Raw genomic sequence first — 25,876 nt, 5'->3', positions numbered from 1 at the left:
GTTGAGAAGTGAAGCCAGAAGTCTAATACACGTGTACTTTGTAATGCTATATTCTGAGATTTTCTGAAGTTAATGATTGTTTGCTAAAATGTTACATGCCCGGGACCTACTTAGTTGTCTAAATACTGATCCGGGTATGACAAGTGTTAGGTACTGTAAGCAATATTGATTAGGCACTAGCAAACGCTCCAGAGGAGTACACGTCTCCTGCAATCTTGTCACACTTGTCAGTCACATCTATATACCTTGAATATATTAAGATATATTAGGTGGCACTTCTTGCCTGTTTTTAAGCAGTAGAATCTGCTTTAGCTACCATTCCCATCACTTTAAAAATAATTCTGGAGTTGGTATTCTTTTTGGAGCAGTTATAGATTCCTGGGGGGAAAAAAAGTCCAAAACCAGGACACTATGAGTAACTAGCATTCTTCTTACTAAATTGACCAAGCTGACACAAAATTTGCGTTCTTGAGGTTTTCAAATACATTCTTGACTTGGGATTTTAATCTATATGATATTAAAAATTGTGAATAGTCTTTAAAATTTGGCTGACTTGATCCTGGGTACTTAAGAAGTATCTGACTCTTTTTAGCCTTGCTTCAACAAAGTCTTGCATATACGTTTACTGTAATCCCTTGATTGCTGTGTTTCTTATTGTTATCTTCCATAATTGTTTTCTTAAGGAAAAAATAATATCAATTTGGAAACTGGAATTGTTAAAAGATGGAGATACGGAGTATTGTGACAGTTCTCTAATGTTCTGTGATCATGGACATCTCTGCTGATGGAAGGAAATTCATTGTTAAACTTTATCTTACAGTTTTTACAGATGCTAACATTTTTGATGCAGTAATATTCAACTACGTTAATACTGTCAAAATTAATATAGCTATATAAATTGATTGAGAATTATGTTCTTTGTGGAAAAAAATGAGATTGGGAAGGAAATTTGAAACGACGAGGTTGCTTGGTATTTTGATGGAATATGCATTTTCTTCAAGTCGTATAACTTTTGGTGCACCATACTTCGCAATTATTTTTTTAAATAAGAGCCTGTAATTTCTTTTTAAATTCATTATGCTGCTTAAGCTTAATGGCTTGGATAGCTGGCATTATTTTGCAAAAAGGAAAACCTTATGATACATTCTTGGTTTGATAGATGAACACGAAAGAGAAGAAACAAGACAACTACATGTGGAACTTAATAACAACATTGAAGTAAGTGAGTTAGTGTGCTAAAAACATCACATGTGATCCGAGTTATAAGCCCATCTTGAGATATCTGAGTTGCATGTATACATTGAGATATTATTCATACAAAGAACATTCTCTGATAAAGTGATTAGAAGGTTCATGTGGTATGTAGGAAGTCTGATTTTCAGTTGCTTTTCAAGACTTAATTTTGTACTGTATATCATATATTCATTGGGTAAAATGCAACACTGCTTGGGAGCACAGATTTGCATAGTGTTATCTGACTGCTATAACTGCTGTCTTTGTGCTCTATTTAACTTACCTGGTGATTTCACAGAATGACTGAGATTGGAAGGATCCTCTGGAGAAGTAAGTTCTGGTCCAACTTACCCTGCTAAAAGCAGGATCAACTAAAGCAGATTGTATAGGAGTGTGTTCAGTCAGGTTTTGAGTATGTCCAAAGATGGAGATGTGGAATGGGGTCAGGTATATTAGGATTATTTTAGTAGGTGTTTTTGTTTAATGTAAAATGCAATATACTTACATAAAGATAAACAAAGAAGATGAGTTTCAGTCTTGAATATGATACAAAACAAAAAATAATGATGGAAACTGGTAATTTTGTGTAAAATGAGAAGTATAAGGTATGAATATACCTCGACTAAATGAGCATTTTTTCCTTTTTAACTTATAAAGCAACTGTGGTCTTGTCAAAGTCATATTTTTATTAATAATTACTCCAGTGTGGAATATAAGACCCTAATATATTTATAATAGAGAAATGTGAGGCATCATTTTTTGGGATTGATGAACTTGATATTAAGCAGAGTCAGGGAGTACATGTTTTAACTGTTAAATATTAATTATCAATTGTTGTAGCAACTAAGAAATATACGACGCCTTCTCCATTATGGTAGGGATCTACAAACATGGACCAGTAAAAATATCTCATCCTTGAAATTATTTAAATCTTCAGTAGCATTCTGTTAACTCTGACTTTAGATTTTAACAATTTTTTTATCTACAAATATGAATAAGCTTATAATACTGCTTGCTTATAAACCACAAATATTGTTCTTCATTACTGGAAGCACATAGCTTTATATGAACGTACATTTCAAATTTTATTTTTAGAGAATGATAGTGGCATTTGAAGAGCTTCGTGTGCAAGCAGAGAACACCAGATTGGAAATGTGTTTCAAATGTGAGAATTATGCTTACTGTGTTTATGTTGCAGGCTTAACCATTTTGTACTTCTCAGATTTTATTGCTTGCAGTTTCATGCCAGAAAGATAGGATGTGCGAGAATGGTGAACTGTTAACACTGATATTTGTTCTGAGACTATGTCCTGGAATCTCATTACATAGTAATAGAATAGTAAATGCCTTGTACTTTAAGGGAACAGTTGTTGAAGACAGTCAGCTAAATTCAGTGACTTTGATAAGGCGATCTCTTGTCAATTATTTCTTACCTGAGTCTTATTCCTCTGAGTTACGTACTTCCTTGTGGTATGGTCTGCTTCTTCGCAGCAGGCTTAACACTACCTCGGTTTCTCTTAGTTTGGGATAGGTCTTTTTCAAATTTCCTAGAAAAGCTAAATTCACTGCAACATCTTAGGTTTCCTGACAGACACAGTTTTTTACTTCTGGTTTAAATTTTACGTCCGATGAATTGTTCCATCAGCAGCATAACTGTTTTAGCAAAGGTCTGGACCCTGCCTTACTCATGCTGCCTGGACTCTTTATTGTTTTTTTTTTTTTCTTTTTTTCTTCTAATAAATCAGATTTGAAATCTTATTTTACTAGTAGTCACTAAACTTTTAGTTTTGTCCATGAAGTACAGTCTATAGATGACTACATATTTTATGTAGCTGGTTTATTTAAATGATAGTATTCTAATTTATAGCTACAGAAATTTTAATTAAATATTTGCTTTATTTATACCACTATTTGCTTGTCTTATTTTTACATGTGCATTTCTGCTAGTTTCATATAGCAGTCTATCAATTCATATATGCAGTAATGAACTAATTCTATGGAAAGCTGGCAGAAAAGGTGTTTTGTGTGATTAGAAATTTACTTCAAAAATTACCTGAATAATTCCTTTTAAGGAAAAAAATGTATAACTGTACAATTATAAAGCAATCTTAAAATAGAAATTGCATTTAACTTGGAGAATGTTTTAGTTTATTAACTATTAATACTACTGTTTCTCAAAAGTAAAAGAAGAAGCAGAAAAAGTGGACAAGTTTGAAAAAGAATGCAAACTGGAAGTCAGTATGAAGGAGAAGCAGGTGTGCTTATTATTAAAATCTAATATGTAGAACTTTATTTTTGAAACAAATCTTGTTTCTTTAATATTTGAAGTCTGCTTTAATGAATTGCTGATATATCAAATGAAATAATTGTTTTAAAAGTGCTTGGTTGTTTGTGAAATATTTGTATTTTGGAAGGATGGAAATTGTTATTGCAAATTACCTTTTGGCAGATTGTTCATTCTGTGTTATTTGAATAAAATTTGAATTAGTCTGCTCTATCATAATAAGGGACATGTCTGTGACAGGATATAAAAGCACCACATGAACACTGAACACTTATTCTGTTTTCTGTACATAAGTTTGTCTGTATAAAAGTGACTTGTGCAGAAGCATAAAATTAACAGAACAGTCATCACTCCATATACAGAAAGATACAGTTCATATCTGGTAAGAAAGAAGGTGGAAAGAACACTTAAATGAGTATCAGACCACGGGCTCGTAGAAGAGGTTAGGAATCTGAGACTGGAGTGGGTTTTTTGTAGTGGTGTTGAGGTATCCGTGATGGAAGACTAAATTGACAAAATTAATTGTGATAGAAGTTTTTCGTCTGTAAGCAGAAGACTGAAAAGCAGGGTGTCTACCTGTATATGTTTCCAGGAAGGTGAAGAGCTGTTGTTTTTTTTCTGAGTATGTACATGACTTTGTAGAGAGGTAAGGAGTATTTTGGGACATCAGTAATGAATGAAAAATGAAAAAGATAACACCTGAGTCTGCATTTCTGTCAGATTCTGTTAACTTTAGTGATGTTCTTTTATCTGTAGTCTGTTGGTATTCATGTTCTGATTTCGAACTGAAGAGCTTTTCCATCCAGAGTAATATGACTTGATCAATGTTTGTCTAAGACCTGACCACCTTATTTAACTTGAATGACAGCAAGCAGTATGTATACTAAACATACATGATGCACAAATGAAGTTGAAAATCTGTCTTCTTTTTTAGATTTCATTGTGATACTATTTTAATTTTGTTAGATTTCAGTTCTTACCATACAGAGTGGTGAAAAAGATGATGTAATAAAAGACCTTAAGACTCAGCTGCAGGAATCAAAAAATAAGATTGCAGACTTAGAAGAAGCAAAAAGTAAGAGTCCTTCCTACTATATTAAAATGGTGGTACTTAGGGACATGGTTTAGTGGGTGATACTGGTGGTAGGGGGATGGTTAGACCAAATGATCTTGGAGGTCTTTTCCAACTTCAATGATTCTATGATTCAATGAAAATACATTTGTCTATAGAAGTATGGGAAACAGAATGATGATAATTTCATCCTGTTATTAGTCAGCAGTAGAACCTTTGGGACCTTGCAGGTCGTATTCCTGTTTGGAAATGAGCAAGATGCTGCTGATATGGGAACTGGACTTGTAGTGTACTCTCCTTATGTAAAATACAGGCCCTTATTTCATAATAAAGGTTTTCTTTTTAGGTTTAGGCTACACCCTGTTTTTGTATTGACACGAGAGTTCCATTGCGAGGAACTTTTCTCTTACTTTTCCATAAGCTTTTGGGTGAAAATAGTTATGCTACTAAAAAGGTGTCATATACCCTGTAATTTCTTTTCCATAACAGAAGTGTAGATGGATACACCAGGACATGGTACAACCCTGCCCATATTCTGAGGATTGTTCCATTTCAGTTGGTCTTGTATAGTAAACATGGCAAGACAGTAGTGTTTTTCATGGTTAGTGAGTTGATCTATTTTTCAATCAAGTTAGTAAAGTTTTTCACATCTAATAGTTGCTCAGTAGTCTATAAATAGTAGTATTCTCTGTTCAACAAGACATGTTTCCACATCTTAGCCAAATAACACCCCAGAACGTTACAGTTTTCAAATGGAATCTCGTATTTGCAAATAAGCAAAAGTAAAACTATTTTCAAAGAGTTCTTCTGTTTTAAGGGTGAGTCAGGCAATGAAAGCTTTTGAAGATTACAAGGAGAAAATATATTACTTCAGTTTTGCAAACTTAGAGTCAGGTGCAGCTGAGGAAACTTAGAGCTTTAGAACTAGGTTTTCAGTATTTTAAAAGCCATTTATATTGCAGAATATTTATGGTATGTGATGCAAGTAGCTTTGTTCTGTAGAACTGAGACAATTTTCAGCCTCTCCTTCCCTGGGGAGTGGAAAGGCAGGCTTTATTATAGAATTATAGAGTGGCTTGGGTTGGAAGGGACCTTGAAGATCATCCAACTCCCCTGCCATAGACAGGGATGCATTTAGTAACATTTTTATTCCAGATACATATGAGTGACTGCATTTTGTTAAATTTTATAAATACAAGCAATTTTACATTTTAGGTAGTTACTTAATAAGTTGAATAACCATCTTGGAGGATTTTTTCCTTAACAATTAAGTGAGTACATTAAGTAATTAACTGATAAAATTGTAGGAATATATTTATCCGTAAAACACAAATGCAAGCATATTTTAGTAAATGTTGTTTTTCTTAAATGTAAGTTTTTATCTTTTTGCTTAGGACTGGAAGGGGAAATGTTAAAAGAATCCCAGCTCAATCGAGAGTATTTGAGGGCAGAACTGGAAGAAGCCAAAGTTTCATTGCAAAAAACAGAGGTACAGCTTGTTTATAGTTTTCCAATATAAATATATGAGTAATTGCATAAATAACTGCCGATACTTTTTAGATATGGAACAATTGTAGCTGTTTGTTACAACATGTTTAGAAATGACATAATTGTTTTGTAGGCTACTCAAAAGAGCTTAGAAACTGAACTGCAGACTGCAGTGAAAGCATTAATTCAGGTCACTCAGGAGAAAGAAGCACAGATGGAAGAATGTAAAGAAACTAAGGCTTTGCATACATCCATGATAGAAGAGTTCAAGACTTCTACTTCCAATTTAAAAAGCTTGCTGCAAGAAGAACAAAATAGGTAATTTAAACAGTTTACAATCAAAGAATAATTTTATGGGTAAAATACTAGATTACTGAGCTGCTGGGAATAAAACCTAAACATCTTGTGTGATCTGGTGCAATAACTTTTTGTTTTGAATCAGTAGTAACTCATTCACTCATCATCAATGAGTTTAGCTGTAACCACTTTGGTTTTTATTTTTGTATGTCCTTTGTCCGTCTAGACCTTGAAGATGGTTGTAGAATCATAGAATGGTTTGGGCTGGAAGGGTCCTTAAAGATCATCTAATTCCAACCCTCCTCCCATGGGCAGGGGTAGGGCAGGGATACTTTCCACTAGATATCCCTGCTCATGGCTGCGCTGTTTGATTTTGTGTGGATGCAGTTCTTAACTAATAGAGTGGTCATCTCATTTGGAACTTTAAAGTTCTTTAATAATGAAACATTTAGTGCGGAAGATACTCTTCCTCACATGATAACAGTACTATTTAATACCAATCTTTATTATTCCTGTATTTCAGGCCTTCTGTATTTTTAAAAAATACGTAAATGTCAAAGAACCTATTAGCAACAAAAATTAACCTTTCTAAAAATGGGAATAGAACTGTGGATGTATATTTTAAAACATTATCACAACTGAGTTTTTTAATAAACAGTGATTTGGGGTACCTGGCATCAAGACATCTTCCAAGTAGTTGCAGGCTATGATAAACCCAAGAACAAAGGGAGATGAAATTGAAATTCATATTTTGACACACCAGTCTAAATGCAAAGAATTTAATGTATTTTTTTTAATTATGCTGGTTGATACTGGTCTATGAGAAAGTAAATCTTTGCCCTCTTGATTTTGATAAAGAAGTACAGACATATGTGTGCATATATTTGTTTACTTTTGTCTGCTGTTCAGAAGCTGTAAAAGTGGAATTTGATACATTCGATATATCATATGTATCATATATCACATATCTTTGATATGTCATCTACCTGTGGAAAAGCAATATACTTAAAATGCTTGTGGTAAGACTTTGTCTTACTGTCCATAGACTTTCAAAAGCAGTGCTGTATGCTGAACAACAACAACAAAAATAATTACAATTTTCTTAGATTGAAGAAATATGAAGAAGAGTCAAAACTGCTTACCTTGGAGCTCACAAATAAGTCTGCTGAGCTGGGTAAGATTTATAGAAAGAAGGAAAATGAGCTACATAGTAATAAGAATGTTTTCTTCTGTTTCTTGAAAATAGACTATCCCTGTGTTGTAGCTGTTGCTTGAAAAAATAAATTTACCATAGCCTATACCTGCCAGGACTGCTTAAATTTATTTTTACTCATCCTACTCCCATTTCTTTGGTAGTCATTGTATCTGGCAATAGTCGAACAGCAATGCTGTAGAGACTCAAAAGTAAGACCATACATGCATGGATGCTCCTGGAACTCATTTTGATTTCTCTGCATTATCCCAGTTAAGACTAATAGCAGGCCAGACCAGTTTCAGAGGTAGTGTTAGACTGCTGAACAATAGATTCCAAGAATTACTTCTGTAGCTTGTAGTAGAGACAAACCCACCTGCATTAAGCTTTCCTGCAGACCACTGTCCCTGCGTTGGATGTGGAACGACACCTACAGTGGTTCGCTATAAATATTGTTTTGATACCCTGTGATTTTTAGATATGCACTCCTTAGCACCCAAACCTTTGGCATTGTTTTCCCACTGTGCAGTATATGTCTATAGCCCTGATATGATAGATGAGAAATATAGTTTGATATATGTATTGAGGGAATCTAACAATAAAGTTGTTCAAAAAATGCTGATAATGTTTCTCTGGAATAAGGTGAGATGTTACCTGCGATGATAATAAGCAAAAATGAGTCTGGTGTTCAGTACTTGCAAAAAATATCAATAATGTTAATGTACACCTAGAAAACACATTTCAAAGTTACTAATAAGTGGTTTCCTTTTTCAGCATATTCAGATTTTTTTCCAGAAAAACACAGATGCATCAATGCCTTGAGACTACTGCTTTGTAAACATTCATACAGTCCACACACTAAGACTTGAAGCCACGGTTGTGGAAAATATAATAGGTTCTAAATTTTATTTCAGATGAATGATTAGATTAGCTTTTCTTCAGATATATATTCATTAATATCTTTCTGTCTCTCTTTTTTTTTTTACTCTATATTCAGATTAAGTGATAATTTGGGTTTTAGTTTATCTTTAAAATATCTGAACTTAATACAACAAGTTTTGAAAACTAGGCACTGTGAAGTGATAAATGCTTTATGTTGTCTTCTATGTATGTAATTTTTTCTGTTCAATTAATTTTACATTGTATGTGCTGTAGAAGAGATGACTAAACTAAAATGTGACAAAGAAATGCAACTTGAAGAGCTGTCAGAAACACTGGTAAATGTTTATTTTATTAGTTTCATGGCATTTACTTTTTATATGTAGTCTCTCTTGCCGTGTAAGTACCTTATATGCCATATAAACACTGTCTAATCTGTCCTACTGTTGCTTTCTTATCTACCTTTTTGACTATTTTGCTGTTTTCTTTGAAGGACTTACTTCTTTCTACTGTCTTGCTTGTTTTATTTTTCCATGTCAAGATTTTTGGTTATTTCCTCCTTCATTCACACCTATTCAAGTGCCACTCTCTATGATAGGGATTTCCTATTTTTATTTATGCCTAGTATTCATTCCTTCCTCATCCTGAACCTTTCTGAAAAATAATTTTGTGTGTGGGTGTGATGAACATTAGCTCACATCTTGTGAACACAGCATATGATATTTAAGCCTGAAGGATTAATTGACACCACTTGGAAAAGGCAGTAGAATTTGTGAAAAGGTTATGCGTGACAAAATGAGGGATCTAATAAGCAATTTCATACATTTCCTAGGTTTCTTACTTCACAAGTCTGTTGCAATTATTTTGCTGTTTGAGAGGTGTTAATTATGGTGAGGTTTCCTCCGTACTGCAGTGTTTAGTATCTAAAAAGCATTGCCTACTATGTTAATACATGTCACTTTTCAGAGAAAACAATTAGGAGTCTGAATCTGGAGGATGGTCTTACGGGTTATAACACCATTTTCCATGTATTCCCATTAGACTGGGTGTTCTTATCTCCTTATAGGGATGTTTCCTGAGGTAATCAGCTCTGATCTATGTGAACTCTACTAAACCTCAACACAGGCCCATTTTGTTATGGAAGTCTGAGTTATATGAAATACACTTCTAATACAGAATGATTTTAGTTATGATCTTGTATTTACTAGTCTAACAGGAAACTACATCAGTTCAAGTAAGGTAGTGTGAAATGAGGTTTGCGTTTACCAAGTGTATTTGTTCCTTATGCATTTAATTTTCTCAACAGCTTCATTAATGTTCTTAAACAGGGTAAAGCTGAGGAACTTCTTGAGAAAAAGAAAGATCTTGACGCAACTGTTGAAAATTTGCAGGAGAGAGGAAAAGAAATGAAAAATATTCTTCAAATTAGAGAGGTCAGAATAAAGGGTGATCCTAACATTTTTCTATAAATAGTTACACTTTATCGCTTGTATATACATAACATAAGAAACTTGATGTAGTTGGGCCAGTAGTCCACCCAGTGTAGTATTCTGCTTCTGAAAATGACAGCAAAAGGTTCTATGCAGTAGAGTAGCCTGGCTATTGTCTCTGGTCCATCCCCCTTACATTCCTACAGTAACTGTATTAAGGATGTTTGAGGACACATCCTTGTCAGTTCTCTTTGTTACCTGTTTATAGACTTACCCATGTCCAATAGTTTCATCAGTTTTTGAACATCTTCATACTATTAGCATCCATAGCCTTCTGTGATAAGAAATTCCAGAAATCCATTATATGCTGTGCTTAAAAAACTAAGTGTACATTGACACACATGCACTCTCTTTCTCCCTGTTATCAACTGCAATGTAAATGTAAATCAACTGCATGCCAGTGTATACACTGTATCACTAGTTATTCAGAGGAAATAGTATTCAAGGCATTAATGTGATGTAGTTTATAATACATAACAAAGCTTGCCTTGTCTTGTAATGACAACCAGTTTCTGAGCAGTTCAGAAGGCTTGTAGAAAGTAGTAGCTTTGTAGTTCAGAATGCATTCAAAATATGTGCTTATACTATCACGTAGGACTGGAATTCTGTGTGTTTTTTGTTTGTTTGTTTTTATATGTAGGTGAATTCAAAAGCTTATGATGTCTGAGGCAACACCGTCTTTATTTAAATGCCCATGGAAAAGTAGTTTTGTCAGTACTTTTGCAGAGCGTAGTTAGACTATAAAATAGGGGACACGTTTAACATTCATATCAGATTTCAAGATTTCACACTACCACACTACACCAGTGTTACGTAAAGATAAAGTCTGGCTAATTTATGGAGTGTCTGTAGCTTTGTTTAATCATAAAGCTTTGTATCATCAGTTCTTTTCTGATAGCTTTCATGATTTGTAATTTACATATGTATACTCACAACGTTTCTTCTTCTGCAGAAAGAAATGCATGATTTGCAAATAGAGCTGACTAGTAAAGTTGAAAAGGAACAGAGTTATATAGAACGACTTACGACACTGAATGCAGATCTTGAACGAGAGGCGTATGATGATTTTTGAAAATATAGTATCGGTTTAATCATTTTTAGTGTTACATAGAAGTTACTTTAATATACAACAAAATGATCTATGATTGTTCTTTAATGAAAATTTTGAATTCATATACACAGCATGACATCCTCTATATATTTATATTAATAATATATTGTAATATATGTATAATTATATATATTATTACATGTTATAATACATATTATTACATATTATAATACAATACAATTACGTATTATAATATATGTACTATATTATAATATATAATTGTCCCATATTTCTGTGACTTAGTTGTGTTAATATGAAGAGAAAATGTTTCTGAAATCATTGTTAACCCTGCTTTGATGTAGATGTCAAACTACATTCTTGCCAACAGCCATTATATTTATACAACAGTTGACTCATTTTTGTTCCTCCTCCTGTTGCCTTTTCACATCACTATGACTCTATATTAAATTTGTTGCAAAGATTGCATTTGCAGGTTCAGGCCTGGACTTTTTTCAGTGTGAAGTAACATTTTATAACAGATAAATTTAATTTAAAAGGAAATTTCAAACTGCACATTCTTATTTCTCTTGACCATTTATTTTAAATTAGGCTAAAGAATGAGCAACTAACAGTGCATATCAACACGCTCTTATTAGAAAAAGAGCAAATGGACCTAGAGAAAAGTAATATAGCTGCAGAACTCAGGAAACTACAAGAAATTCATGAGGTAAGTTGTAAACTTCCAACTGTTCTTAAAGGATAACATTCTTTTTAAAATATAAATCATATGGAAAACTTCAATATCACATAGTTTTGTAGAGTATCTGAACTCTGTGTTGTCTTTAAAATACAGTATATGTGCAGTTATCCTTGTGAATATAGCATTTCAAGATACTGCTTAAGATGTCACCTTGAATTTTACTTATTTTATTTATATGTGTATTTATTTAGGGTGATAGAAAAAAAGAAGAAAATACAAAGCAGTTAGTAGACAATCTGGAAGAAACAAATAGCCAACTAAGGCAAGTAAAAATAAATATCAGTGTAAAAAACGGTGTTAAAAGAAGTAGGTTTGCTTCTTTCACAGTTAGTCTAAATGTTGTGTTCATATGTTGCTTTCTGTTATATTTAGATTAATGCTTTTTTATGCATTGTAGTTAAATTATGGGCCTTTCTCTGTACAAAAGCAATTTAGTATTGGTGTTGTAAAAACTTCTACATGGCCAAGTTAGTACTACCTATTGCTATGATTTTTTTTTGCCATTTCTTCATGTTACATTTAGAGACCTATCCTGTTCTGCATTAACCTCTTAAATGTGAATAAAATGAATATAGAAGTTATGGGTTATGAATTAAATTTGAAAAAGTGAAACTGATTATGTTACATTTTGAAGTTAGTCTTAGTACCCTGACAGGCAGCCTTCGAAATTTCACAGAAGCATTATGCTATTACAGATCAGAATATAAGGGGAACATTTTTTCATACTTACAAAAAGTATGTACAGGTCAGATGTTAACTTAAGTCACTTTGCAAAATTTAAAGAACAATCCCATTGAACAGCTTATGAAATTCTTATCAATATTAGTTGTAGATAACAATCCAGCTCTTTTTAGGAAAAAAAAAGAATGGATAAATACTAAATAAAGCAGTATTGAAAATAAGTTAATATTCTTAAATATTTACTAATATTTGGTAATTTGGCATTTAGAAATGAACTAGAGTCTTTGAAGGAGAAGATGGCAAAGAAAGGTGAAGAGATTAAAAGCAAACTGGATGAAAGTGAAGAAAATGTATGCCATGTAATATGCTTTATCATTTGAAATATATAACATACATAACGTTACCTGTAGGACATAATCTAAATGTAAAATGTATATAATTTTTTTTATGCAAAGCCCTACCTAGGGATATTATCTCTTCAAACGGTTTTCTTCTTTCAGTGCTTCCATGAATTGAGTCACCATATATACGTATTTTGAGCTCTTCCAGTTTAAAAGACAAGGACATTCACTGGGATGTTTACTCTTTATATGGAAGCTTAAGAGTCCAAATTTGTTATATTTTAGGCAAACATAGAACCTCATTTTATTTATTATTTCCATTTACCCATTTAGTGATGAATAGCATCCAGATTAGCTTTCAGTAAATAATATGAGTTTGAGTTTGAATTTCTTTAAATATCTTTACTTTCATATTGTATTGTCAAAGCACACCTGCTTTTTTAACATCACAGTGGATTTCAAAATTTTATCATAAAATTCAAAGAAGATATTCAGGGCATGAGATAGTTGCTTAATTTATTTAATTTGTTTTTTTAACAAACAAATACAAAATGGGAATAAATCTAATTCTTTTTGACAGAACTGCTTTGAAATTGTAACATAGTAATTAGTAGTAATTCTATGATTATGCACTTTTCTTCTTTAAGATAGTACAAAAGTTCTGATAATGGTTTGACTAGATTTATAATTATAATTCCAGACTAAGAGTATTGAAAATGAAATTTCAAGAAAGGAAAGGCAGTTGAAGATTCTAGACAATAAGGTAAGAAATTTAATTTTTTTGTGGATTGTAGGTAATTTCATACAAGCTAATCTTTTAAATCATGAAGCTACTTTTTTTTTTCCTCCATAAGCTCAATAACCACTGAAGATCTGGTTAGCTGCTATTAAACTTGATGTCTGTTACTGGGCTAGCAGAATTCTTGTAGTACTGCATGGTCAAAACTTCAGTCGTAATGTGTTGGCATGTGTTTTAGTCCCACTGGAATTAATTGGACCTGTGCAAATGCATATTTAAGAACTTTGACAGTAATGTCTAACACATTGAGTCATTTTTAAGAGTTTATAAATTAATGTTTGAAATATCTCTTTTAGTTGAATAATTTGAAGAAACAGGTGGAAAATAAAACAAAGTATATTGAAGAGCTGCAACAGGAGGTAAATGCATTTTTTAGAAGTCTCAAATACATAAAACACAGTATTTTGAGGTTACTGTTACTATTCAAAAATTTTTGTCTGGTGTGATTTCTTCAGATACAGCTATGTAAATTAGAACGTTTCCTTTCTTACCTTACCTCTGAGCAAACTAAGGAGTTTGGAATTACTTGGTTTATAAAATTATTCTTACTTTTGTAAAATGCAATTATAGTAAACTTTTTAAAGAGTCTTTAGTAAACTTTTATTATTTTCATTTAGGATATGGTATCATCCATCCATGGTATCACACTTGGCATAATGATTTATTTTAGTTACCGATAATAGAAAAGACTTGTACATAAGGACAAATTGTCAGTAACTGTATTGTAAGAACATACACTTTTTTTTCATGACATCTGTACTTTTTCAGTTGGCAGCACTTGCCCAGAATAAAATCCCTGAATCATCTGCTTAGAATCGATTATTATATCTGTTCTTTCATTATAGCGCAGCACAGGAGTAAATTTATTTATATATAAGCTCTGTAGAACAAAAGCAAGAGGAATGATGCATCTTAGTTTTTCTTCCTATTCTGCACCCTCTTTCCTTATTTTCTGTTGTTGCCCATTAGGAGTCTTTCATAAAGTCATGAAGAGTAAGGAGCAATATTATTAAAGCAGTTGAACACTTTCGTTTGGAAAATTGTTCTAGAACCTGAACTGTACTACAATGAGAAGACATTTATTTGCTTGCTGAAAGCTAGAATTTTGAGGATTCTGACCTACTATATGAGGCTAAATCATTGCATAATACTATTAACTTGTTATAGTGATTGTTTTACTCAATTTTAACAGAACAAGGTGCTGAAAAAGAAAATGACTGCAGAAAGCAAGAAAACAAGTATTTATGAAGGGAAGGTAGGTTTAATTCATATCATGTGTAAGATAAAGGTAAAGCACAAAGACTGAATTTCTAAGTTCCTATGTAATTCATTATAAAACATGTTCAACACATTCTTCATTGCTTTATGGATCTGGGATACAGATTTTACAGAGGTAAGCACGTGATTTTTGGAAGATGCTTCATTTTCTAATAATTGGATATGAGGCTATCAGACGTGTAAGAGAGAGACTTCATGTATCAAGGAGTTAACGTTCCCAATAAGTCCCTTTGTTTTTTGGTTGATAGTATACCGAACATTACTCAGTGATGTCACTCCATTGAAAGAGAAAAACATTAAAAGAAATGCATGTATTATTTACTTTAGGCAGCTCCTTTACTGTGTTCTGCTATGGTAAGTCCTTTATTTGAATATTAGAATATTGTGTCCACTTTTGGGTACTTCAGGAAAGATGGGGACTGTTTGAGGGTATTCTCATGAGAAACTTAAAGGACGAACTAATCAAAATAAATACTTGGTAGGAAAACACATCATAAAAATGTTAAAATCTTAAATGGATTTGCAAGGCAGGAAATAAAATCTCCATCTCAATATTTTTTAAGAATACACAGCATTTAGAGTGGCTGCTCAGGAACAGGCTTTTCCTATTTTTTTCATACCAAATTCTTATTAATATCAGCAGCTAAAAGGAGTTTCTCCTTTTTTAGAATTAAATAAAATTCTGAAAATAAATTATTTATAAATAATCTGTTTCTTCATTTCACAATTTGAAAGATTTAATCATAAACATAATACAGTCCTACTCCCAGATCTTAGGAGACTATTAATTATGCTTCATTTTCTTACCTTGCATTCCATGCCAGCAATACTAAAGGGCTCTTTGTACAAAAGGCAGAATACTGTCAGATCATTAACGGGTTATTCCTTTATATCTTAATGATTCTTTGTGATTCACTTGCTCTAGTTTTAGGACTGCTTTATTGACAGTGATGCACAGAACTGCTATTATGGGCTGCCTTCCCTTTTCTGGTGTTGCTGTAGTTTCTAACTACCTTCAGACCAAAGTTCAACTCTATGATAAAAAAAACGAACATTAAATAGGAAACAGTACAGTCACATACCTGAAGAGTACAGAGTGGCTCAACTTGAAAATAAGATGAAAAATAAAGTCATTGACATATTTATTTTTGAACAAGTAACAGCAATAATTCTCCATTCTCAAAAGGTGAATAAACTACAGCTAGAGATGGAAAATATGAAAAATCAACATAAGGAAACAGTTGACATGTATAAAAGAGAAATTGAAGCAAAAAGAGTAACTGAAAATAAATTGCTTGAAGAGGTGAGAGTTGTTAATTTTTACTGCAACTTTTAGTTAGTTTTTGATGTAAGATAATTTATCAATTCTTGTTATATTTTATGAAGCTATACCAGCGAGATTCCTTGCACTTACATCGCAGTCTTGTAAACATAAATGGAACTTCTTGTGTATGCCTGTGAGCAAAGCTTTAGAATAATAGATTCTTTAGGTTGAAGCATTTGTATGTGTCTTTAAAAATAAGAACCTAAATAAAAAATCTTTTGTCAGGATATTGTCCCTAGAAATTCTATTCTTGGTATAAGTACAGAATAAGAAAAAAAAAATTATAACTTTTCTCGTATTAGTGTTTTCCTGCCCACACTTTCTTGATGATAATATCAAAAGGGCGGAGTGCTTGAAATGGCCTTCTGGTTCAAAATGGCACTTATCTGCCTTGGAAGAATGGAGGTACTTTTAATCTAGATTTTAGTTGCCCATTTTAACGAAGTGTATAAAAGATGCAGGATTTGAAAAGGATCTTGAAAGCAAATGAAGACAACACTAAATGAGACTATATAGATTGTACACACAGAGGTGGGAAGAAATGTAACTAAGATTTTTTTAATATGTTATTCTTAGTTGTTCATGAATTAAAAGAAAGTTGATACTAACAGGTAGAAAAGATGAAGTTACTTGCTGATGAAGCAACAATAACACAGAGAGAAATGGACATCCGATGTCAACACAAGATAACTGAAATGATGGCACTTATGGAAAAGCACAAAGTAAGATTTCTAATGTGTGATAGATACTATGATAAATAAAAACCTTTCAAAACCAGAATTTACAAATTAGAAAGTGAAACTTGGTAATAAAGACCTGAGTCTAGGATGATGAGGTTTAACACACTTGACTTTTCATCATCTAAAAGTAAATTCACCTTCATATTTTGAAAGCATGTTTACTGGCAGATAAATTCCATTTATATAAATTTTTGGGAATCTTAACATGATGTGAACTAGTAGCACCTTAGAATTCCCAGTAATTTTTAAGGTAAGACGTGGTGGTGGCACTGGCCTTTTGAAGATGTCTTGTAGGCTGCATTTTTTTTCATAGTATCATATTTGGAGACTGAAAAAAAGGAGCACGTAGGTTTTTGTGCTTTGCAGGTTTTTTTTTTTTTAATATTCTGACTTCATTTGATACTGTCCTAATGTAATGTTTTTCAATATCAATTTGGGCCTCTTTTTATGAGGAGATTCTTTAGTGAACTTCAGCAGTATAACTTATTTTTGTCATTTTCTACTGTGTTTTGCAGTAGAATTAGAGGATAACGTGCATAATGCTGCCTAGAAATAAAACACTATTGCCCCACAAAATAACACTGCTTGTGTATTGTCTGTTGTACAGTTTCTGCAGAAGTGTCCATGTTTGTTCATAGTGCTTTCTGAAGCTCCAGAAGAGCTTTATTTCAAAAAAATGAGTAATGTCTTAAGACTAGATAGATCTATAATTGTAACATTTAGTCAAATAACTTTTTTTTTTATTTTTAACACAGCATGAATATGATAAAATGGTTGAAGAAAAAGATACAGAGTTAAAACTATGTAAGATAAAAGAGCAAGAGCAGTTGTCATTGAAAAGAACTTTGGTAAGGCATACTCTTGAGCACTGAATAACTAAACGGAGGGGTTGCTGTCCTAAAAGGGGAATATAATTATAAATGTAATATTAGATTTTTTCCTATTTATTGCTCCTTGTTTTTTAAGTATCTGATTTAGTGTGACTGAACAATAAGGAACAACTCACCAATTTATGTGTACTATATTTTCTTACAGATTTCAATATGTACATTAAAATACTAATTTTCTAGAGCTTACTTAAAGTAGCTGTGCTTCTCTGTCTACTTTTTCTAATAGTGCATTATGTTCTAACATCACTGTCTGCTTACAAAATTTTAGCATTAAACACTTTGATTTTTTTATCCCCTTCTGACAAGTATTTTTAGTTCTTGCTTTGAACAGTTGTGGCCAAGTAACTCTTAGTAGTACTTCAGCTCTTTTTAAAAGAAACAAAACTTCAACTCTAGAGTTGTATCACTTTTTTTTTTTTTTTCCTTTCTGGGAGCCTTAGCTTTGAGAAATGTTCCGAGAGTCAACAACCCCTCAAGACTTTTATGAAAGTGTAGTTTTATAACAGCTATTTAAAATGTAGTATTTTTCTAACGTTTACCTTCACAGAATAATTCTTTACAGCGTGTTTTTATTAGACTTTTTTTATAGAAGGTGTGACACATCAAGCCAATATTTTTTTTATTCTTTTGAATTTATTTTTATATGATGAAAAATCAACTTCTTTGATCATGTGTTATTTTAGTGATTGAGTTATCTCTAAAAGTGAATTGTAAATGTCACTCAGCATAGTAACTTTATGGTTAAATTAGCTCTATTGAACAAATGGAATTTTCTTTTGTTTATAATGAATATGAAATAATGTCTCATTTGGACGATTTTCTTTTTTCCAGATTAAGCATAGCTAACCCTTTCCATTGGTTTCTTCTAATTGGTTTTAGGAAAGCGAACTGTCATGTTTGAAAAGTGAACTGTCATCCCTTAAGGAGCAGCTTAAAGTAGAAATTGAAGAGAAGGTATATTTATATATTTAAGGTAGCAGTGTGAGTGACATATTTAGCCTGGTCATACGCACTATAACAGTGATAACTGTGAAATGAGTTTCTGATTCTAGGTCTTACTGTCTTGAAATGAGAACTTGATGCTCCCTGAAGTCATTATGTATAATTTCTGGTGGTAGTGAATGTTTTACATTACTCCTGAGTAGGTAAGTGTGAGGGGAGCAAGGAGAGATTAAAACCACAAGAAGACCTGTTAATGCTTGCAGGGATAATGCTAAGAAAGCCAAGGCCAATCTTGATATAAAACTGACAATAGACATGAAGGGCAGCAAGAAAGGCTTCTGCAGGACCTGCTGCTGAATGTGGCAGGAATTCTGGTAACAAACGACATGGAAAAAGGCTATGGTACTCAGTGGGACCTGGAAAATCAGGAACAAGGTAGACTTACCCTTGGTGGAGGAGGATCAGATTAGGGAATCTTTAAACAAACTAGCCAAATGTAAGTCCATGGGACCTGGTGGGATACACCCCTAGGTGCTGAGGGAGCTGGCCAGTATCATTTTGTAATGGCCACTCTCAATTATCTTTGAAATGTCATGGTGACTAGGGGTGGGTCCTGAGGAGATGAAAAAAACAAATTTCATTCTTATCTTCAAGAAGGGCAAGACAGAGGATCTGGTGAACTATAGGCTGGTCAACCCTACCTCAATCCCTGGGAAGGTGATTGAACAAATAATCCTGGAAACTATTTCCAAACATATGAAGGACAAGGTGATTGGGAGTAGTCAGTATGGATTTATGTGAAGGGGGAATCTTGCTTAACCGACCTGATTGCCTTCTGTGGTGAGATGACTGGCTAGGAAGATGAGAACACTGGGAGTTCTTTATCTCAAGCTTAGTAAGGCTTTGGCACTGTCTCCCACAACATCTCCACAGGCAAAATGATAAAGTTTAGGCTGGATAAGTGGACAGTAAGGTAGACTGAAAACTGGGTTAACTGCTGGGCTCAAGGGACTACAATCAGTATGGTACAAAGTCCAACTGGAGGCCAGTCACTAATGATGTACCATAGGGGTTGATACTGGGTCCAATACTGTTTAATACCTTCATTAATGACGTAGGTGATGGGACAGAATTTATCCCCAGTTAGTTTGCAGATGATGCAAAACTGGGAGGTTTGATAGAGCGGATGATTTCAGAGGGATCTGGATAAATGGCTGAACAGGAATCTGATGAAGTTTTTAACAAAGGGAAATATGAAATCCTGCACGAAGGATACAATAACTCTTAGAACCAGTACAGGCTGGGGGCTGACCAACTGGAAAGCAGCTTTGCAGGAAAAGCCTTGGGGTTCTGGTGGACAGGTTGAACATGAGACAGGATGTGCCCTTGTGGTAAAGAAAGGTCAAGGGAGGTGATCTTTTTACTATATTCAGCACCGGTGAGACCACATTTAAAGCACTATTTCCAGTTGTGGGCTGTCCAGTACAAGAAAGATATGGACGTACTAAAGCAAGTCCAGCAAAAGGCCATGAAGATGATTAACAGATCGCAGCATCTGACGTAGAAAAAAGGACTGAGAGAGTTGGGATTGTTTAGCTTCAAGAAGACAAATTTCAGGGGCATATTATCAGTGTGTGTAAGTACCTGGGGGTGGGGGAGGAGGCAAAGAACATGGAGCCAGATGTTTCTCAGTGGTATCTATTGAAAGGACAAGAAACAATAGAAACAAAATGAAGTACAAAAAAGTCCATTCAAACCCAAGAAAAAAAACTTTTACTGTAACAGTAATAGAATATAGGAGCAGGTTGCCCAGGGAGGCTGTGGAGTCTTGGAGATGCTCAAAACCCAGCTGGACACTGTTGTGAGCAACCTACTCTAGTACACTGCTGTGTGCAGGGATGTTAACCCAGAGGATCTCTGGGTCCATTCCAACCTTAACTATTCTGTGACTCTGTGATTTTGTGACTGCTATATAGTATTCTTCAGCTAGCAAGAGAAATGCGAAATAGAATTAAAAAGTCAGTGAAGGAACACTAACTTCAATAAACAAAAATGTTTCTGTTTACCTGAGTGAAATAATAACTAGAAAATAAAACATTTACTACCTATCCCACAACTCTCTTTTGGAGAATTTTGCGAAAGAAACCCTCCAAAATATGGTTTCTGAAAATGAAAAGAAGCACAAGGTAGTTTTAATGTTATCGTTAAATAATTTTAAAAATTGGTAATATGTACATAAGCAATCTAGATTAAGTTCTATGATAAATAATACACGCTGGCCAAAAGACATTGAAATGCTTTTAATTTAAACCTTTTTTAATTTTAGAAAACACAGACTCATTTTACTGAGATACCTAAACCTCATTTAGATCTGGACTGTACATCTATTAATGTAAAAAAAATATTGCCTCAAAATATTCCTGTAAAAGTCAACATGACGGAAAGTAAAAAAACATCTCCTCCAGCACCTGCAAAAAGTCCCATGGGTAGTCGATTATTAAAGGTTTGTAACTCATGATAGTGAATTGTTCTTGTTTTATTTTTCCTACTATTTATTTCTCTATTTAACTTCTACTAAAAAAAATCTATTTAAGTAAAAACAATCTTATTCTTGATGTCACTCATTATCAGTGTCTTTCTGAAAACTTTTTCCTGCAAGCTTGTTTGTTTGCATTTTCATAAATGTTGGCTATAGTATGTACATAGTGACTACAGTTCAAAATAACAAATGAATTTCTTTAGATGAGCTTAAAGAGATTAGATATAGTGTGCCATAAAACTCAGTTCTTCCACGGAAGAACTTTTTTTTTAATTGATTTGTTTGGATCTTTGTTTCATGCTTTGAATGGAAAGATAATTGTTAAACAGTATCTCTCTGTTGTCTGCCTGGATATTCTGTCTGTTTAGTTTTTGATTCCATAATTACCATTGAAAATGTAATTTTAAATGCCATCTTTTTCTTTTGCAGACATATATTGTAAAGACTCCCCCAGTACATAAAATGCAAAGTGAAAGCACAAATCTGCTTTCAGAACAGAGGAAAAAGCAAAAAGTGCTTCTGCAGCTGGATGCTCAGTCAGATAGCTCTGAACATAGTGACCTCCTGGTAAAAATCTGAGAACAAATAGCATGGTTAATAATTCTTTATGCACACTAACGTATCTAAGAATGTAAATAAGGCATGTGGGCTTCTGTATACAAATCTATTTATGAGTGATTTCTTATATAATTGGTTCTTTCTGGAAATGTATTTGTATGTACATAATTAGTAACTTTATGACAGAATACTGCAATATAAAAATATATATTCAGTTTTATAATGAATTTTTACATTGTTTTTATTGGAACTGTTGAGGTTTCATAGTGATATCTTAACTTTCTTTTTCATACTGCAGTATTCCTAAGGGGAAAGAAAAGAGATTTCTGAATATAATATAATTAACTTTTATTTTTAATTTAAGAGCATAGTTTCAGAGGAAGAAATGTTTAAAAAATTATACAAAGATTATCCACAAGCTTCACAATTATATGCCATGACACCAAAAAAGGTATGTTACCTTTTCTTCACATCAAAATGAACAGTAGATCAAATTTGTTTTAGAAACTAATGGATGGCTTTATTTTTTCTTCTTAGAAACCGACTACATCAAACCTGAAAGCTCCAGGCTCTGCACTGAAACTTACAACTGTGAGAAAAATGAGAGAGGCTGGATGGACTGCAGTTTCCAAAATGGACAGGAAAAGAAAAATTAAAGAAGCTGAAAAACTCTTTACTTAAAATAAAAAAATGACTAGTGCCCAGCATTATTTGATTAGTGCAACCACAGTGTTATTATTCTTTGAGAGTTAGTACGTTGTTGCATTTTTCTGTTTTGTTCAGTATGTTTAATACTGCATTAGTTTTCTTTTTACAGATAAACCTTATAGACATAGAACTACTGCAATCTGTTGAGCATTTTAAACATTTCATTCACTATACTATAAAAAGTCTTTTTTGAAATTAGTCCAAATATGAAGAAAGCTGTTTCAAAAAAAATAAATCTGGCATTAGAAGTACTGGCTGTAACAAACTTCAGTTCTGTTATGTAAAATTTGCTGTTTTTCTCAACGTATGATTAACAAAAGGATATTATTTAGTAAATGAAACGCTGAAGCTGCTAAAATGCATGCATTTTAATGTGAAACTGTCTTTTTCTTTCATTGTAAATGTCAGAACTGTCTTTTTAGACTGTTTTGTTTGCAATAGCTACTACTTTGGTATGTTAGAACAGTTTTGGAACTTTTAAAATTGGATTTTCAATAGTATTATGGATTTTCAATAGTATTACGTAGGTATAAGATTTCAGCTTCATTAGGAACAAAATATGTACACACATTTTAAGATTGTAAACACAGTAGTAAGATGTCATTAAATTGTTAATTTGAAGCATAAACTGTGGAACCATATGTTGTTGCTTTATTTATTAGAACACGTATATAAATCACCAGACAGCTTTCCTAAGAACTAACAGCTTCTGTCATGTAAGCATAAGAATAGAGTAACATATATTTCTGCATTAATCTTTAATTAATCTTGGTTCCACAACAACAAAAACCTGCTTCAGAGCCTAAGGATAACAAGAAAACTGCAGGTACATCTTAAAAATAGTAAGAAAAATAAAAATCCTGGATTCATCTGAAGTTGGTAGCAAAACATGTATTCCATTAGTTTTGTGCAGCAGTTTTATGTATAGGCTAGTATTTCAGGTTCCTTCTGACTTACCTGTTGAGCAGTGATATTCATAATATTTTTTATGTATTCAATTCATATTAAATTATTTACTGATAAGTATTTTCCAAAGATCTGAAACAATGTACTGTTTTTTCCCTCCATGTTTGGAAATTGAATGTGCTGTGCAAGAAGATTTTCTGAGAAACTAGAATGACGTTTCCTGCTGGAAATGTATTTCATACATTTGCAGAATACTGATTTTATGATGTATCTACTTGAACAGTGTAAATTAGACCAAACAAAGAACAGTTGCTTATAAAACACAAGTTTCAGATGTCTGTTCTTTTCAAAAAAGATTATTTTACAAGAAGTAGTGTAAAATAATCCCTTTAAGCCTCTCACATGTACATTATTTATCATGTACATAGAATGTCATTGAAAGTCAGTTATTCTTCAATTCAGTTGGGGATGTCACTCACTAATCTCTCTTTACCTACTTAGCAGGAAAAAGAAAATGTACTCAAGGAAACACAACATGTATGTGCCACGTGTCATTTATTTTAATAGGGGTTGGTGTTTTATACAAGATCTAAATACCCGTCAAAGTTTGTTACTTCATTTCAAGATGGCACATTTCTAATTTTGACTGTTGCTATTGTTACCTTCAACAGATATGCAGATTTGACTCCTAAGGTAGTTACAGAGTAATCAAAAATAAAAAAGTCAAGTTATTTCAAAGTATAAGAGACTTCTGCCTAGTGTTCTCAGCTGTGGCTCACATATAGATCAGTAAGTTATAATTTTGCAATATTCAAGTTAAGATCCAAAATCCACATCAAGCTTAGCTTACACACATTCATAACTTTGCTCATTCCAGAAAATGTGGTTTGAATGACTTCCTGTGGAAAGGTAAGTAAATAAATACATGTTTATTGAGATTTTACATGTTTTTCTTGTCATCTGTCAAGCATGATTTCCTGTATAGTGGTGTATATATATACCTCGTATCTGACATTGTCCGAGAAGACATTATAAGAAACATGAGCAGTAAGAATTAAAATTCTACTGAACTATTTTAAGTTTGTACATGTTACAATGAGTCTTGTAGTACTTAAAATGTTTTGAAGGTGGAGAAAAGTCTTTTTTCGACTTGAACAATTAGAAGGGTGTATTGCCCATGTCTAGACTCAAATGTAACGTAGTCAGTTTGGACTACATTATTCTCCAGTGATGTCTTGGCAGTCTGATACCACAAGTACGCATTTTTTGTATTAATTATTTGCCAAAAATACAAAAATACCATTAATACCACTATAGAAAACTTACAGGAAACAGAAACAGGCATAGTATGAGGCAAGTACAACTCTACATCCTTCCTAGGTGACTAAATTTCCTTTAAGTTTTCTATAGTGGTATTAATGGTATTTTTGTTTTTTGTATTTACTTACAGTAAAACTGAAAACATAACATTATTTTAGGCATTAAATCAGTTTGCACAGGAAAAGCAAATGTAAATGAATCCTTCAGGTAGCACACAATTAAAAAAAAAAAAACTAAAAAGCTACCAGATAGCAGCTATTCCTAGTAGTGAATATTGATGCCTTTATTTGTGGGATTTTGTTAAAAGTTTTTAAGACTAAATTCCAATAGTAGCCATGACATTTGTTATTGGCTAGTTCTACTTACTACAAGTAAGATTTTTATATATATATGTATATGTATATATATGTGTATATATATATATATGAAAAATACGTGTATGTATATATTTATACATATATGCTTTACTGAAAACATTGGCAAGATAAGCTAATTTCTAACTGCCTTTCTAACAAGGTTTTAAAATGTGTATTAGCCTGTGACAATAAATAGTTATTATTTGAACAGACTTTCCTTTTTTTAACGCTATTTTGAGAAATAATTGTATTTTGACTAACATGAAATACAAACACATTATATATTTGTTACATTTCTTTTTTTTCTGAATCTTTACAAATAAGTTTTATGGAGGATGTGGCCTTCTCTGTCTGAGGTGTAAAATATGTTATAAGCAAGAATATAATTGATAATGATTGTGCAGATAATGATTTGTTACTTCTTGGCATGGAGGAGTACTCCTCCCTAAGCCTATGATCTACAGCAGCTTTACTGTGTTTCTATTTCCACAGTTTGTACAAAGCCTGCATGGCAATCCACTTGCATTTTTTTCCAACACCAGTGGTATTTGAGAGGCATCCAGGAAATGTTCTGCATTTAGTAGAGCAGACTTACACTAGTCTTGGCATGAAACAATCCCAACACTCACTGCCAGGTAGTGGCATATGTGAATATGTTACTGTGTTTCAGTGCTTTAATAAGCAGATTTAGAAAACTGTTGTGCCTGATGATGCGCTTGTTTTACATTTGGAAATGCAGGCTTGTCTT

At 32.8% G+C, this 25,876-nt stretch overlaps 1 protein-coding gene across 8 annotated transcripts in view; it reads left to right on the top strand.

The window, feature by feature from the left end:
* SYCP1 (synaptonemal complex protein 1) overlaps window positions 1–25,355 on the top strand; it is a 29,551-nt gene extending 4,196 nt beyond the window's left edge. For 2 of the 8 annotated variants that reach the window (XM_083812600.1, XM_083812596.1), the window contains 24 exons: window positions 1,160–1,218; window positions 2,329–2,398; window positions 3,415–3,488; window positions 4,484–4,592; window positions 5,984–6,078; window positions 6,211–6,395; window positions 7,481–7,548; window positions 8,722–8,783; window positions 9,774–9,878; window positions 10,888–10,991; window positions 11,596–11,713; window positions 11,938–12,008; window positions 12,696–12,786; window positions 13,469–13,531; window positions 13,864–13,926; window positions 14,760–14,822; window positions 16,032–16,148; window positions 16,781–16,891; window positions 17,665–17,757; window positions 18,679–18,753; window positions 21,068–21,244; window positions 21,710–21,847; window positions 22,203–22,289; window positions 22,376–25,353. In XM_083812600.1, coding sequence (XP_083668726.1) covers window positions 1,160–1,218; window positions 2,329–2,398; window positions 3,415–3,488; window positions 4,484–4,592; window positions 5,984–6,078; window positions 6,211–6,395; window positions 7,481–7,548; window positions 8,722–8,783; window positions 9,774–9,878; window positions 10,888–10,991; window positions 11,596–11,713; window positions 11,938–12,008; window positions 12,696–12,786; window positions 13,469–13,531; window positions 13,864–13,926; window positions 14,760–14,822; window positions 16,032–16,148; window positions 16,781–16,891; window positions 17,665–17,757; window positions 18,679–18,753; window positions 21,068–21,244; window positions 21,710–21,847; window positions 22,203–22,289; window positions 22,376–22,519 — 2,342 coding nt within the window. In that variant the 3' untranslated portion in view covers window positions 22,520–25,353. Of the gene's footprint in view, window positions 1–1,159; window positions 1,219–2,328; window positions 2,399–3,414; window positions 3,489–4,483; window positions 4,593–5,983; window positions 6,079–6,210; window positions 6,396–7,480; window positions 7,549–8,721; window positions 8,784–9,773; window positions 9,879–10,887; window positions 10,992–11,595; window positions 11,714–11,937; window positions 12,009–12,695; window positions 12,787–13,468; window positions 13,532–13,863; window positions 13,927–14,759; window positions 14,823–16,031; window positions 16,149–16,780; window positions 16,892–17,664; window positions 17,758–18,678; window positions 18,754–21,067; window positions 21,245–21,709; window positions 21,874–22,202; window positions 22,290–22,375 lie in introns of all 8 variants that reach the window. The other 6 variants (XM_083812602.1, XM_083812599.1, XR_014575657.1 and 3 more) reach the window with 5 other exon arrangements.
* The last annotated feature ends 521 nt before the right edge of the window (window positions 25,356–25,876 follow it).

This window comes from Anser anser (genome assembly GCF_964211835.1).
Source record: "Anser anser genome assembly, chromosome: 27".
Taxonomy (NCBI): domain Eukaryota; kingdom Metazoa; phylum Chordata; class Aves; order Anseriformes; family Anatidae; genus Anser; species Anser anser.
The sequence above is the reverse complement of the archived record's forward strand: the minus strand, read 5'-3'. Positions and strand labels throughout refer to the sequence as shown.